Genomic DNA, 17,155 nt, shown 5'->3' with positions numbered 1-17,155 from the left:
CAGTGTCAGCTACTGCCAGTGAATTAAATAATAGCTTAGCGGAAGAGGAAAATTAAGCAGTACTGACAAGGGAGACAAGATATGCTTTTCAATGAGATTTGAAAATTGAGACAGAAACTTGATTAGATTCATATCACTGTGTGATCTAGAGATGCTAAACAGCCACACTGGTGGGAATATCGACCAGATGGAACTTTTCCCCCTGAAGTGCAGTAACTATTATTGCTGTATAGAGGGGGTTATTTTGTGGTGAGAGGCAAAACTCAAACCTTTCTTTCTCTGACCCCCAAAGTCTTAAAGAAACCTGTGTGCAACAACATGGTACCTAAATTTTCCTTGACTGTTTTGCAAAGATAGTGTCAGAGAAGCACACGGAGACACAGCAAAAGAGAGAAAGTTTAGAGGTAACCATCCTACTATTATCAGTACAATGAAAGCACCAACACTGTGAGGCTGTCTGAGCTGAGAAGTGGTACAGGCATGGTGAGAGAGAGGAGGGTGTGCACACACCGAACGTGCAAGACACAAGATGGAGAGGGAGGCTTACGGATGCTGAAACTTTCTGGAATACTAGTTTTCCAAGAATGTCTATCTTTGTTATGATGCTCCCTCTCCAATTACATTATTAATGCTTTGTTATGTTAAATCTAGTTCCAGCTGACTGATGTACTGTATCAAACAAGGCACATCACAAATTGGTGTGTCAGCCTGGTGAACTGAAGAGGAAAAAAAATAAATCCCTATTTCTGAAAACTATCTCTAAAAAAAAGAAAAAGAAACTCTGCACAAACAAAAATACCAAACAAGCTCCCTCTAAAAATTGATGTTTACACCTGTATTACCAAAAGGCAAGAGTACGCTGTTGAGACAAGGTGGCAAGGGTCTAGATGATGTGGAGAGGCCAATTTCATTCTCTGTCCTACAGAAGTCCTGGGGACAATGACAGGCAGCAGTGGCAGCTGCTGCTCTGCATCCACACACGTTCCTGCCAGTTCTGCCTGACTTCATGGGGCACCTGGAGTCCAGGAGGATCAATCAGTCCATGGTGAATCCCCCACAGTTCTCATTAGGACATATCGTTGCAGCTGAGTTCCTCTCCACAGACTGCACTGTCACTCAGTAATGCCCGGGTGGTGGTGAGTTGAATAGAGCTGCATTGGCAGTGGAGGTTTGCCTGCTCCTTTCCAAACTGAAAAAGCACGTTTTGTTGGAATGGAAGAGGTTAGGGACTATTTACAACCATCCCAGCTTCCAAGGTTTTGGAAAACCTTTCAACAAGTTTATTCGTTTGCAGAATAGTCTCTCTCAAAGCACCCAGCCTTTCTGGTGACCTGCTCTGCCTTTAGTGCTGTTGCAGTCCTGTTTCCCCTGTGATTAATCTGCAGAGAGCAGAAGGGCTCCTTGCTCTGCCCATCTGCTGCCATAGATGCTCCTGCTGACCAGGGGATAAGTGTAGGCCCTGGCAGCCCTGGCAATGGCTCTGCTTGGGGGACCTTGGGTGGCTGAGGGGGACATAGCACGTGCAATTGGAAGCAGTGAGGGTACCAAAGGCTTTCTGGAAAATGAGCAGTATTTCTGGATGACTGGGCACAAGGGTGGATTTATAGGGCTCTTCTGCTGCCTCAAAAAGGAGCAGCAGACAAGTGGGGGAAAGGATCAGCACTGATTAAGCTGCGAGTTCTGCAAATGTCACTGTGGACACAGCCACTTTTCTTTGCCAGCAGCAGCTTAAATAATAAGATGCAGAGGGCGACAGGGGGAGTGTCGGCGCTGGGCTACTCACAGTGCTGCTGGCAGTGTTGAGATGAGAAACTGGGGGTGTGATGGATGGCCATGATGCAGAGATACACGGTGATCAGTGCCCTGGAAACAAGGCAGATTAAGTAGGACTGTGCCTGTCTAGTCTGAAGGTGACTCTACCAAGAGCCAGTTGTTAGATGCTAATCACTTTTTGTCTCCCACAAATAATATTTTTACTGACCCCAGCCATGGGTGCAACAGTTATTGCAAGAGTTCACAAGAGTTTTTAACCATAGTTAAGGATGGTGTCAACAAAATCTTGTATTTCACACAAGGGCTCTTAAGTCTTACATTAAACAGCTGGACTTGGATTCAGGCCTCATTCCATCCATTTTCATAGACAGGTTCAGAGGAAGTGTGTTTCCGATTTTATAAGCTTGATGTGGATTGTATATAGTTAGCTATAATGGGCAGCTCTGAGAAGAATCATTCACATAAATACCCAGACATCATTATTTAGATCCATATCTCCCTGGTCATTATGAAGAGGTGATCTTTTGATATCTTTCAAAACACCACATCAAGCTATTTCCACGGAGGTTTCTGCTTGAAAATGAGTATAAAGCTTTAGTTTTAATTTTATAGGAGTTAAATTGAATATTAATAACATCTCCAAAACTAGACTTCACATATAGAACATCATGGATATCTGTGTAGTGCTTCCAATTAACCAGGGGCACTATCTTTGCTGTCTGCTTCATCCAAGGACAAAAGCAATTCATTAGGATAGCAAATTGCCTTCAAACCTTGCCAATTAACATTAGACCACCACTATAGAAATAATCCATGCTATCTGGATTATGGCAAAGAAATTGCTATAAATGAAAGCTGTTTTCTGAACTAATATTTAGAGAAGATGAGAGATACATACATGAGGTGCATTATTAAATAGATTCAGTATTTACTTTTTTGAAAGAGGTTCTTTTTCTCCTGAAAGGGTAATGTACATCTATCTTACAAGGAGTTTCCTTAGAGGGTTTAAATGAAGAGTGAAGCTTTAAGAACAAAGAGAAAATGGAAGAAGAAATATACTGCCATGGAAAGTTCAAAAATGAGGCACTTGGGACTTCAGAGAGTTGTCATTAATCCCCACCTGCCCCAAGGGCATTCCTGTGTGACCATCAAAATGACACACAAGCAGCTGTCTGGCAGTGCGCCGCATCTCTAGGTTTGATAGACTTTACTCTGGGGATGGCCAAATCTCCAGCTTTTCAGAATGGCAGTTTGTTTCCCTCAACAAATGTGCTCACGTTTTTATCTGACCTATCTGAATCCACAACAGTAGATTAGGAATTGTTTCAAATGTTTTTTCAACGCCTTTTCTGAAACGCAAGAGAATATCAAAACCTGAAAACCTGTCCTGCATGAATACTGCTTCACTGTTAGGTTAGGATCAATGGTTGTACTGAGCAACTGCTAATATTGTGGTTGTACTTGTGGCTTAACAAAGCATGTAATAAGGTGCACCTTATTAATACTGTGGGGGAGAAGGGAACCAGGCATGTGTCTGTCTGGCTTGACGATAGGGCTGCCAAGCTCACACATGCCCCAGCACAGCACGGAGCAGTCACAGGCTGTTCCATGGGGCAGGACAGCTCATGCCATTATGTGGTGCAATCATATACTTCAAATGGGTAAAAGGAGGCAAAGAGTGAGTCAGAAATGTACTCCAGGAGTTAAAGGGAACTCTTCTAAGTGAGCAGGATCTCAGTGATGGAGCTGATGGTGTGGCAGAGGAACGTCAGCCAGGGGCTGGGGTTGGCGAATGAGGGTTCCTGGGACGGCAATGAGTTTCTGTGCACATGGCTGAGCCAGTGGTGCCTGAAATGGTTTGTTTCTGATCACCTCGCCGTCGTGGGCAAAGAAAAACAACTTAATAATCACTGACAAGATATTAACATTGATTTTGAAAATGTTGCACAGGTATGACAAAAGAGCAGATATGTGATGGATGACAGGGAACTGTATGAACCACTTGTTTGGCTTTGTTCAGCGTTGAGTAAAAGATGAGGGAGAGAGAAAAAAAGGATTTTCTAATAGTGCCATGAATCTTAACAGTGTAAGACACACTCAGACCACATACCATATTTCAGAGCCTGCCTTCCCATCATATGCAGCAGCACACTGATATACGGATTGTTACTGAGACAATATCTGATGCCTGCAGACAAAATGTTTATTTGCTTTTATAAAGCGAGCTGGAAGTACAGCTCATGAGTGCAAACTAAGAAAGAGGACAGATATTTCCAAAGCTACTGCCAATCCCCTTACATGGACGTGATTTGACTCGTGCACATACTCGAGAGGGACCCATGACTCAACACGAATCTGAACTGAATTGCGTTAACAGGTTTCGATTCGTTATGACTCCTAAGGTCCAAAAATAAGAGTATTTTAGAAAATGTATTTTAAAAAGAGACAAGGGGTGATTTTAAAAAATCACCAACAAATAAACCCCTCTAAAATAATGGCAGCAGATCTACATATTTCTTACAGTGAAAGAACTAAAATCCAGATATTTTTCACATGTGTAAAATTGAGACTGTAAATCTGGAGAAATAATGCTATAGGAAGATGAAAGTTCCCTTGCCAGATGAGGACTTGACTCTTCTTGCTCAAATACACACACGTTTTCAAGATTATTTGATTTGTGATAGACAGCTTTAAATCCAGGTCTTTCAATTGCTTAACAAAACTCTTGAACATATTAAATGCATGTGCAAGAGACAGGATTCAGGGAAACTGAAATCTGTTGTATGTCTGCCAAAAAGAATAGCACATCTGCAAAAAGGAATACCAAATTGGGATGCCTAATGCACTCAGGACTGAAACACAGTAATTTCAGAGTACCTGGAGCAAATGCAGCATGACTCGCACTTGCAGAACTAGGCCTGGAGCCATGGCAGATCTGTCCCCAAAATGTTTGGCTATTCAGTTAGTACACTGGAAAATACTAAACATTTTGGATCTTCAGTTGTTTAGCTAACCAACATGTGTGGGTTTGAAGCTAGGTACTGCAGCAGCACAAAGTTCAGTCTGGTAAGTTGGGTAAAAACTGGAGCTGTGGTGTGATGGGGAGATGTTGGGGCCCTCCTGAGCTACCTGGTTTGAAGCTGGTGCTTCTGACTGGTGTAGCTATACCCCAGGATAGACTGAAAGGAGATGGTTAGTCCTCTGTAGCAGGGTGGACCTCTGCTTTGTTTTTGTGGCGTTCTCGTCGTATTCACTTGGCTTTCACTTGAGCAGGGTGCTGAAGGGCTAGTTTTGCAAGACACAATTTACTCAGAGGTTCAAACTTTGTTTTGAATTTCCATCTGATTCAGATTTGTAAAGCAAATACTTAGAATGCAAATCAAGGCTTTTGTATTTCAGGTGGAACAAAATTTAGACATAGAAGGAAATACTAAAAACCAACCAAACAAACAAACAAGAACCAACCCACCAATCTGGGTTTATCTGAAATTCTGTCTCCCAAGTCTGCAGAGCTGGTAGCCAAGCTGAGATCCATGGGTGGCAGTGCTCCAACTTGGAGCAAGGCTTGGGAGGACGAGAGGGTGCACAGGCTGCTGTCTGCACATCCCTGGGACAGAGCAGGGAAAGAGAGGCCCCAAGTGTGTGTCAGGGGTACAGGGAAAGCAACCAGGCTTAGACCAACTAAATCCCTCTTTATCGCTTAATCTTCCTGCTGAGGACAGATTTTGAAAGGAGCCATTCCCCTTCCACCAAAGTCGGTGGGACCTGCTGCTGTGATGGATTTCACCCAGCACAGGTGAGAGCAGGAGTGATGGTGTCACCTCTCCTGCATGGCACAGCCTTTGCTCCTTTTCCCGGTGCTGCCAGTAACACACAGACCAGTGCTGGAGGTGGTGAGCTCAGTAGACTGCAAACAGGCAGGGCCGCGATACAGTCAGAAGTTCAGGGTTAGTCGTATTAGCCTGGGTTATGCTTGAACACGCTGATACCAGTGTTTCATAAGAGATCAAAGTTCTCAGGGCTCAGCTGGAGAATAAGGTCAGAAAATGACATTTTTTTATTCTGGTTTTTAGAACTTCTGCCTCCGAACATATAGATCGAGTCCATTCCCTCACTTAAAAGTTAATGGTAGGAAAACAGTTCCAGTACAGTGGAGGGATACATGTCACTCAAACAGTACCACAGACTAACGCAGGCAACCGGGTATTTTCTAAAAAGCTGTAAAACGGTTAGTGTTTGCATGCACAACCTTTCTTTTGCTGGGAAAGTTTTCAGCTATTCAGATGTCTGAAAACACAAAGTCCGGTTGTGCATGCAGCCCGTTAGCTCTCCTCCAGAGCTGGATGACTGCTCGTGAAATGAAAGCAAACACTCCAAACTAGCCTCATCTAAACCATCCTGCTTCACTTCTGTTATTTGTTGACTAACACAGGGCCAGCTGTCTAGTTAGTGACACAGAAGCTTTAAATTACAGAAATCATGGAAAATGGAGACTGAGAGGCCCCTTTAAGGTCACCTGGTCCACCTGCTGCCTTGTGTCAGGTTCGGCTTTCCCTGCACCGCTTCTCTCTGGTTTGTCTAACCTGTTTTCAGAAATCATCAGCAATAGAGATTCCAGAATTACCCACAATTAGGTAAAAAGTAAAAGATGTGCTTCATGAAAAATGCAACTGTGCAGCTAACAGCAGCTCTCTCTGAGGATAATCTAATGTATAACACATCCACTGCTGAAGTATCTGTGTGGCTTACTGGTGCTTCAAGAAAATGTGCTGATGCTTTGGGGACATGCAGATCTTGGCACTGGGAAATGGGAGATATGTGCTAACTTTTGCCTGTAGGATTGTTATTGGTAATCTGCATGGATGAATTTTGGCTAGATGGGATTTTGGGTTTAATGTACTTACGCGGTTGCATTTAAGACCTTAATTGTAATGAATGTGATTAGCCTACAGTTCTCCAATAGCGGCTGCACTGTGACAGGGTTGGGAGTGTTTGCCTCCAGCCTGGACATGCCAGACAGCATACATCTGAACAGAGGATGCTGCTGTCCCTCCGGCTGATTGCTTTACTTAGCACGCAGGGGCTGTTTTGTCTGTATAGTGAAGGAGCATGGCCATAACCCTTTATACATCCTATCTGTACTCTTTTTAGCTGTCCTCAGACTCTCCCAACATACATAATTTTCAAAGTTACCCTGCTGCTTTCATGACTCTTTCACCATTTCACTATTTCCTATGCACATACTGAGAAGCTCTCCTGTAGTGCCCTACTAGTGATTTCACTGAGACAACTCAGCTTTCTTTGCCTACCCAAGGCGTAAGGTAAAATGGACTGAACTCTGTGTTTTGTGCATCCTCCTCTTCTTTTAATTCTACTTTTCATCCTCGAGCACATTTTTTACGGTGGGGGTCAAAGTGCCTCCCAAAAGAGCCCACGCCCAGGCTCAGTGCCACGGTCATTGGGAGAAGGTGGCCACAGGTTCCTCAGTGAGCTTCTGTCACACTTCAGGTCCAGTTACTTCTCCTCAGCACCTATTGGGAATGACACCAAATTGCTTCCTGCAGCCCAGCATCCTACTGGTGCTATCAAACATTCAGACTAGTCAGTGCTAGAGTAACAGAAATCTCTAAGCATACCATCAGCACATTATGGATGTTTTTTTTTAATATCAAATGTTCACATCTTAACGTTACCAATCTGATAGCTTGAAGTATGACTGCCTCTGTTTCTGTCTCAGTGCAGTGTATGAAAAGCAAACATCTGCAGCAGGAAGCACATTGGAGGCCTTGGTGGAAGAGGAAGGATGTACTTTGGAAAAGCAAATGTTCAAAGAAGCCATAGCTGCTGCTTTGTGCAGAGTGACTCAGCTCTGTGGGCATGGATTTGCCAACATAAATGCAGTTTAGCTCAGTGTTTCCATGACACCAATGAACTGACAGTCATACTTTGAGGTCTGATCCTGCCATGTAAAAACTTCCATCAACTTTAGCAAACTTTTGCTTTGGAAAGGGATGAATAAAGCCAGCACATTTGAGTTATTATCAGTGCTATGCTGCTGTGTAAGAGCAAGGCACGTGCAAGCACTGTATGAACACCCAGTCAGGGAACATCCCTGTCCCAAGGAGCTTTGAGTCTACATGGGAGAGGGGGTCAGGTAGGAGGAAAATGGTAGAAGCCAGAGACAATGTGACCAATAGAAAGATAATTCATATGTCCCCAGTTCAAGGCTGTCCCTCTCTAACACACTTGCAAAGCTAATGTTCTCTCACAAGTTACAAACCCTTCACACATCAAAATGCAGCTCTGCTTTTGGTACTTCACAACCTGAGGGAGCATAGTGTCTGCTCTCTGTGATCAAAAGAAGAAAACAATCTAAAAAGTCTGTAGATTCTAAAAAATATTTCAGGAAAATGTCCATTCTGTTTCACATATGAACTAACTTTGTGGTCTCTGGCCTGCAATTGTTTGCTATCAATATTTTCCTAGAAAACTTTTAAATAGGCATGAGATTGAATGATCGGCAAACAGTAAATAACAGTGGGTTTCTTTTTCGGCAGTTGAGCCTGGAAACCTGGCTCTAAAAACCATGCTAATGCAGTTAGAGACGAAAAACATACCATAGGTGTACATGAAAAACTAATGTAACTTGAAGTTCGATATTAGAAATATTCGTTGAACAGTACAGAAAAACCTCAATCTCAGTAAATTTCAAGATTCTTAAAAGATAATATAGAAAATAGAAAGAAGAGGTGTTACGAATATTTAGTCTTCTATTGCCTGCTCTTGATACATGTGTGGAGTCCTGTTTGGACATGAACTCCTTCTCTAAACTGAAATATTCGCTGCCTTTGCACAACACAATAAATGAGACTATTTTCATCCACCTAACTGCCAGATATGACACCCTATAGGTAAAAGATCTGCATGTCATCAAATCCTGTATTGAGTTGTCTTCCTTTAAAGATACTATTTTCAATTTATGTCAAAGTCCATCTTAGCTCAGAGTATGTCTTTTATGCTGGTACCACAAAATTGTATCAACATTATAGAATTATGAAGTGGGATCGCTTACCCTGTCAACTCTGGCTTCACATTGATACTTCCAGCAGAGCAGGTGCTATATTTTATTAGTTACAGACATTCATTGTGCATCCAGAAACTGCCCTCTGCACTCTGCTTTTATAATAGGATTCAATACAGCTGAGCAAATACAACCTCTGTAATATATATGAAATACAGGAAGATAATAGGAGCAGGATAAACTCTCTTATTAGGTATAGTGTGCACAGAGAATCAGAAATACAGAGAGACTTTGCAAGATGGGGGAAAAAGGAGGAGGGAAAATGTGTTTAGGGTCTTCCATGAAGGCCTAGGAAATGCTGCTTCAAGGATTTCTGTCCTGACCAACTCTGTAATCCCTACCAAAGGCCTGAACGCAATTATAACTTCAGTGTATTTCCACGCCAAACTTCAGTTAAATTCTTAACATTGCAGCCAGACAGGGGAAAAAAAAACCCAAACCCACAACAATAAATCCAACGTACTAGTTGTTAGTAATCTCCGAATAATGAACTGACAGCAATTCCCCAGTCCAAACAGCTTAATCCATTTGTTTCTACTTACCTCCATTTGTCTCTTGGATATTTAAGGCAAAGGCTCATTTTGTCCTGCAGATTCGGCGCTGCTGCTCAGAATTATCTTGCCTGATCATAAAAAGGCTCCTGACCAAAAGGAAGAGGAAAGCAATACGTAAAACAAACACAGAAGCCCAAGAGGAAAGCTACACCCTAAAGACCGGCACTAATAGCAACTGCGAGACAGGGAAGGAGAGAACACTCCCAGTTACTAACTTTTTCCATTGATACATCTGTTACAAAACAATTTTGCTGCAAACTTCTCTTCCTCCTTGCAAGCAATGCTTTGCTGTATGTGTAGACCTCACATAAACTACATGATGGATGTGGGGCTTGTGGGGTTTTTTTGACCAAGTAAGCAACTTAGTGAAATACGAACTAGAAGATCAGCTGACTGATTTAAAAGTACAGTGCTAGGCAGTAATTATCACAAGGTGCATTTGTCTACACTTCAGATTTTTTTTTTTTAATTCAAAAGTCTTCAATGGAAGCAGAGTCATATTTGAAATAACCACCTATGGGACTTTCTGGCCAGAAAGCCTTGGTGCAGCAGAGGTAAATGTTTAGATGATTAATAACTTAATTTTTTAAGAGCTTGATGGGCAGGCAAGGAAGATATGCCAAACTCTCCTTGCCTCAGAGGGATCTTTAGTGCCAAAAAAGAACTGCTTTGAGAAGGAGAGCTCGTGATTTCACCTCTAAAGACTTTAAAACTAGAGGGACATGTGGAGGGGCAAAGTGAGATTTTCTGCAGCAGCAGAAGCCGCTGGGCCCAGCTGTGATTTCACACCCTTGCCTGGGTGGATTTAAGCTTGTCCAAGCTCCAGGGCTGTTCCTCGGTGTAGGTCATAGGGTAGTTATGCGTGTGTGCCCACAAAGGCTGGATGGAAACTTTCGTCACTGACATTTAATATGCAGCTGGGAACAAATAACAAACAATTTGGTTTGAATTAAAAAGTTCTGACAGTTACATTTTGCCAAATGTTAGTCAGAGAGGAAAACCGATGGATGTGTCATGTTTGAAAATTCCCAGGGTGTAGTAACCTCATTTGTTTTCAAAAAGTTAGGATCAGATTCTCCCCTTGCCTCAGAATAAATCTGGAAATATTTCAGGAAGGCCGACAGAAATTCAGGTTGTTTCATTCACCAGGGTAAACGAAATCTGCCTGGAGCTTGTAGCCAGAAAATGCTGTATCCAGTAGCAGAGGTGTGAAAGAACCGCTGGAGGCAGCGAGGCTGACAGTGGTCCTACTAAAGGCAATATTATTCCCCCCACCTTAACCCTCCCTGTGACATCTTGCTGTTGCAGTTTTCCATCTCCACATGCTGAGGCGATATGCTGATACATGTTTTAAAAGGTATGTAAGGAGATGCACAGATCATGTATAAAGGTGCTGAGTCAGCTCATGGAAGAAAGGAATCTTCTAGTTTCTGCCTGGGATATTCAAAGCGACCTAGAGGCATTTGACCCCCAAATCCTTTTGGACCCAATGGAGCAGACACGCCGTTAACCGCGGCGCTCCTTGAAAACTGCAAGTCTGGTTTTCTGAAAGGAGCTTTCCCATGTGTGCTCCTCAGCTAGTAGCAAACCAGAAAGCCCTTCCAGCAGTCAGTCAGTAATTGATGGCCTTGGGATGCAAGCCCAGGAGAGCTAGAAGTTTCCCTAGGCGTTCCCAGTCCTGACATACAATCTCATTTGAGCTGAGAGCAGCTCACAGGGCAGGAGTAACCCCCATAGTCAGAAAGAAAAGTTGGATGCACATCTCCCCTCCACTGCAGCGGGTCCCCGTGCAAACCCTAGAGCAGAATCTGGCCAAGGTTTTAAGACTGAGGCATTAAAACACTGTACAAAGGCTGAGAGTTTCAGAGGGACAAGACAATTGAACTACACCTTGTGTATAAAACCAAGCCTTTACAAAGAACATAGGAACAAATTTTTTTTTTTTTTTTTTTTTAAGAGTCTTTTTGGATTGTTCCTTATAAGTGCTCTTTTTAGTCTGGTACACCGTAGAGTTACACGGCAGCTTGCTTTTTTTCTCTTTTATCATTTTCTCTCAGAAAAAAACATCCAGCAAGGCTGCCTTTGTGTCTGGTTGAAAGCTTGACACACCAACTCTGAATAATTGAGCCAGGTTAATGGTAGAACATAATTTATATGCCTTCCAATTACTTTTAATGAGCCTGGTTGGTACAGGCGTTTGGAGTAATTGCCAGCTATGGATTTGTTTGGCTTTGTGCTTTCTCACCATTCACAGAGCTGGTCATCTTATGAAGGAAAATCAGTAGAGTAATTCCAGCACAATTATACTTAAGCTACTGCTCTGCAAAGGGCTCTTATGTTGCTTGGAGCAGAATATTTTCTTCCTTATTAATAATGCAGCATTGCCAGCAGCATAGGTAACTATGAGGATTACCAAGCCCTGCTATACATGCAAGCAAGAACATGGTTTATTGTCAATCCAGAGGTTAGTTACTACCAAAACCAGTGAAATTGTTCTGTTCTCCTCTCTCTGCATCATTCTGTATATTAATTTTATTGATACTTGAGCATAATATATATTCAGCTGTTGTCATTAATTACATAATTATATAATATTCTGTACATAACCCTCTTTTGCATTGCTGCTTGCCTGCACACATGGTGAGCTGGTTCAGGGAGTTAAATGAACAGTAAAGTAACTCTACATATAGGAAATGAACTGTTTTCTGTCCATTTAACTCCCTAAACCAGGTCTCTATGAAGGTTGATAGCAACTGTGACGGCACAAGGTAAGTGGTCAGAATGGGTAGTTCACGACATTTTGTACTGGAGCCAGATTATCTCATTTGACTGCAAGATTGTCTAACTGTGCTAGATTGGCATAACCTGGAAGGCTTGGGGATTAACAGGTGCTGAAAATTGACAGAAATGGAAGTTTAACTATTCTTGAGTATTTGTGCCTAGGCTGAACTCTGCTAACTGCACACGATCTCAAACAAATCATAGGAAGGATGAGACAGGCCCTGTAGCTGGCTGTTAAGGCAATGGATTTGCTCTCCTGGAAATGCCCCGACAGTGGGGGGTGCAGGGACTGCAGGTGGATGGGCACGTTGCCATCAAGCCAAAAGTGAACTGGTTACTCCATTGCTGCATGACGATGCCATCATTGCCGTTTTACACCAAGGTGAACTAGAACGATTTCCATCTGGACACTTAGTAGTGTAGGTGTAGAGCACCCAACTGCTGGCCCAGCTGGCTGTTCCACTTTGTGCATGAACAGTAGGAGCTGTGGCGGAAATCCAGGAATAGTTCCTAGTGCACTGGCTATACAGGTGTATTTTTATGGCCGCTGGCCTTGCTCCAGGGCAGTTCAGGCTTAAATTCTTCAAGACAAGAGCATTACTGATTTGCTGCGCTTGCCTCACTGACTTGTTTCACTGATCAACTTATTCACTGAGTGTGGTCCTTTGCACACTAGGGAGCTGTGACAGTGGGAAACAGATGCAGCTTTAAATAAGATTTGTTTTCTCTTTTTTGTTCATTTGGAAGAAGCTCTGTGCTGACATGTCAACATGTTTTTCTTCCATCTGTATGTGTTTATCCTTGAATTAGAGCATCTCAGAAGCTGGAGGAGGGGGAAATAATTTTAGTCCTTCTAATCTATCCAGGAGGTCACATACAAGATGGGGCACTACTATATATTTTCTAGAGTTAATGTTCCAGTTGATGTATCGCTTCTAATACTTTGCATAGAATATTTTTTTAGTTTAATAGATCTCTTTCTCTTCAAAGGAGGTTTGTGATGGCTGTTGTCTCACTGCTCTCCTGGTAACTATAACGCCATTGTGCCACCCCCATTCATCTGTGCAGTATTGACACTTCCCCTTTCAAAATCAGCTTTGAATAAATGTTGACCAAGTCCAGTAAAATTATTTGTTCTACTGTTTTTCATGCCTCCTGCTGACAGACCCTATAATTGCATCTTTTTCTTTACCTTTTAACTGAAACACAGCTCTGCAGCTGAAATGTTATAGGCTTGGCTGTTTGACATGACTCTGTGATCCCCATCCTTGCCTCCATGGAGCATCAGTGACTTGCAGACTGCAGTTTGATGACGGTCTTGGTTCCTGTGCCATACTTCTGCCAGCCTGAAAGCATTAATGTAAGTACTTTTCTCTTTGAATGAGTGTTGGAAGGCATTTCCACAGTGGTGGCGTTTCATGGCTAAGTCTCATTATCACTACCCCTGGTGATGTGGGAAGATGTGCAGACGTGGGGGCAGGACTTGCAGTTCTCAGCACAGGCAATTCACCCTTAACAGAGAGATATTTGAAAGAGCCCAACAGGGTAGAGCTGAGGATTTGCACAACTTTGGCGTCAAGTAATTTGCTCAGAGTCATCGGTGAACAAGTCTGTGACTGTCAAATCAAACCTGCTAACTTGGAGAGAGAGTCCATGCCTTGCACAGTGTTACACATTCAGCACCGCGCTCCAGCATTGTAGACCTCAGTGTTACAAACTCAGGTTTCTCCAGAGTTAAGGCTATGGGTTACATGACAGCTGAGGAGGCACTTTCCACATCTAATTTCTGGATTAAAGCCCTCAGACTTTGCCTGTTAGTCTTTTGGCTCTGAAAACACTCTACGGGCTTGGGCCACAGACAACATATATGTCTATACACCCTGTTTTATATAGCGTAAATGCAAGTGAAGTGAGGTGACGTCCATCACAATGAAGTACTAATGAACTGCATAGAACTGTGGAGTTCATTGTACCCAGCTTCGTTTGGGAACAGAGATCAATGCGAATTAAATTTGTTCTCACAATAGCAGCAGGATCCCTGGGAAAGCAGAGAGGAACTGGAAAAGGGCATTTTAGAAAAGATATTACAAAGTGATTTACAGAAGATTAAAGGATGACATAAAATACCAGTAACTACGAAAAGCCTGGAGGCTACTTGGTAATATTTTGAAGCAGGAAAATTTACTCTTGGGAAGCAGAAGAGGAAAATAGAAACAAAGAAATCAATTTGTAGTTAGACAGGGCTGGATTGTAAATTCATTGCTATCAACAATATTTTTTCCACAATGGGTCAAGCCCATATACCTGAATTGTAACTGTTGTGCTGAAATCTTAACGTCGCAGAAAATGGTGGAGGGCATCTGTGTAGTTCCTTTTAAAGAGGCAGAATATACTATCCTCTGCTTTGCAGACATGACTGGGGATTGGGAACGATGGATCTCACCTGTACCACGGGACTGCCAGGTAGCTATAGGGCTTGAGTCAGCAGAAGATAGTAAAGTTAATTAAGTGCAATAATGTGATGAGTGAACAGTGAGTCAGTGAAGGGAGGGGTTGAAATTTTCCCTCCTATTCAGTAAAATATTAAAACCTCTTTACATTGTTTTCCTCTCTGGTCTTTTATTATTATTTATTTATTTATTTATTTATTTATTTTTACTTCTTCTTATTTTCTTCTTAAAAAAAAAAAGAAAAAAGAAAGAAAAAGAAGAGAGAGACGCAGAACAGCCTCCGTTCCACATTTTCTAGAAGAAAATCCCATGCACTCTGTAGTTTTGTGATGTTTGCCTATACCATTGTTTTTTCTGAAAAAATGTGTTTGAAAAATTCATCTCCCAGGGACCACGTTGTCCAAGGTGGCCATTTCACAGCCTTCTTGGGGCAGCTGTTTACAGCCGCACAGTGAGTCAGGGGAGCAAGATGTGATCTGGGATGAGCAGCGGGCATTCCTCAGATGGAGACACGAGAATGTGTTTCTCCACCCAGGAGTCAGGGGGTTGTTTATAATTGCCCAAAGCCGCCATTGTACAGGATGATTCTGGCTGCCTCGGCGTCGTGCACTCGCTTCCCGTGTAGCAGGTGGAGCTTCCCCCAGTTTGGGACCTCTGAAGTGTGCTGGGTCACAGCCCAGGGGGGTGAACGCTGGAGCAAGTTCAGAGAAGGACAACAAAGCTGGCGAGGGGGCTGGAGCACAAGTGTGATGGGAGCGGCTGAGGGAGCTGGGGGTTCAGCCTGGAGAGCAGGAGCTGGGGGGAGACCTTCTGATCTCTGAACTGCCTGAAGGGAGCTTGGAGCATGGAGGGGGTTGGTCTCTTCTCCCAAGTAGCAAGTGGTAGGATGAGAGGAAATGGCCTCAAGCTGCACCAGGGGAGGTTGGAATTGGATATTAGGGAAAAATTCTTCACCGGAAAGGTTGCCAGACATTGGAACAGGCTGCCCAGGGCAGCGGTGGAGTCACCAGCCCTGGAGGTGGAGAACCTGGAGGTTTAAAAGATGCGGTGTAGATGTGTAGGTGCAGGTGTGTAGATTGGAGCTTAGCGACATGGTTTAGAGGTGGACTTGCCAGTCTTAGGCTAACGGTCGGACTCAATGATCTTAAAGGTCTTTTCCAACCAAAATGATTCTATGATTCTATCGCAGTACACGTTCTGCAGCCCACCCCTGTGCCCAAATGGTGACCTCCGAAATGGCTTTGCTAGCCCAGAACTACATTTTCTCAGCGAGTGTTGTTTCCTTCCCGAAGACCGGAGCTCCCCAGGTGCCCGCAGCCCTCCCTCGGGCCGGCTCCCGCCTCGGCCCCGCCGCGGCTCCGGTCGCGCCGGGACGGCCCCGCGGCAGCTCGGGCCTGCGCAGCGGGGCCCGCGGCGGCCGTTCCCGCCCGCAGCCGCAGCGGCCGCCGCCAGATGGCGCCGTCGCCATGGCGATGAGCGGCCTGCGCCGCCCGCCCCAGCCCGGGCCGGGGGAGCCTCGGGAAGCTGAATTTCTTTGTTTTAGCGTCACTTCTCGTCACCGTGGCCTTGTCTGACCATCCTGGGGTGGTGTCTTAGCCCCATCACCCCCGATTCTCCGATGACCCGAACATGGCCGCAGCCGCCCTGCTCTGTGACGGGACAGGCCAGGCTGCCCAGCCATCGTCCTCACGGGCACTCGGCTCCTTTAGCAGTAATAAACGAGCACAAATTGGCTTTGGTTCATCCTCAGTAACCGTTTGGCCAGGTGCAAGTCCCATTCTGTCCCCCTCGATGTTACTCAGGACAATTAACTGAAAAGCAGCTGTATCAGTGCAAAAGCTTTTTGTGGACTTTCTAGATTATACTAAATACACTTTGAAAACAAACAAACAAAAAAGTGTTAATAGTGTGGCCAGCAGTGTGGAAAGGATTATACAAAAAAACTAATTTGAAAGAATAACGTGGGAGAAAAAAAGGTTTTTCAGTTTATTATCTGTTGGCCCTATGAAAGGAAAGCAAACATGGACTTGAAAACAGCTGAACAGTGGGCACAACTGCACTTTTGAGGGAAAATCGGATATTTTTGTGGGGTTGACAGAAAATCCGGAGTCAGATGTGTAGGGACATACAGAACACCCATATAAATGCAGCATCAAATTCACTTTCTAGCTTCCCACAAAAGATCGTGATTGTGTCAGGTACTTCAGTGGTTAATACATATTTCTTCATAGAAGTTGTTTTTTTCAGCGCTTATAGATTTCTTGAAGGTTATTGTTCCTCCTGCATTTTATTCACAGTTAAAAATATCTAGATACTTTTATGGATAGGAACAGCTGAACGTTTTTTAGAGTCCTGCTAATTTGACCTCATAGTAACTCATGGCAAATGCATTACAAATTAATTATCTGTTCTGGGAAACAAGATTTCCTATCATCCCTTCTACTGGTTGTTGCCACTTAATTTCATTGGTGCATGTCTTGTTGATATAGTGTGAGACACAGTAAACGTTTACAGTC

General features: G+C 43.5%; 1 protein-coding gene across 4 annotated transcripts in view; it reads right to left on the bottom strand.

Annotated features, from left to right (window-relative positions):
* The window catches only part of LOC135991688 (calcium-activated potassium channel subunit beta-2), a 146,329-nt gene extending 136,635 nt beyond the window's left edge, over nt 1–9,694 (bottom strand). For all 4 annotated transcript variants that reach the window (XM_065640481.1, XM_065640482.1, XM_065640483.1 and 1 more), the window contains exons 1-2: nt 9,624–9,694; nt 9,397–9,494 (exon numbers count right to left, since the gene is read on the bottom strand). Coding sequence is in view for 2 of the 4 variants with exons in the window: in XM_065640483.1 (XP_065496555.1) it covers nt 9,397–9,434 (38 nt within the window). In the remaining 2 variants the exon portion in view is untranslated. The remainder of the gene's footprint in view (nt 1–9,396; nt 9,495–9,623) is intronic.
* Between the last annotated feature and the right edge of the window lie 7,461 nt (nt 9,695–17,155).

The sequence above is a fragment of the Caloenas nicobarica genome, chromosome 8, assembly GCF_036013445.1.
Source record: "Caloenas nicobarica isolate bCalNic1 chromosome 8, bCalNic1.hap1, whole genome shotgun sequence".
Lineage (NCBI taxonomy): Eukaryota > Metazoa > Chordata > Aves > Columbiformes > Columbidae > Caloenas > Caloenas nicobarica.
Note: the sequence above shows the minus strand (reverse complement) of the source record. Positions and strands in the feature narration are given on the sequence as shown.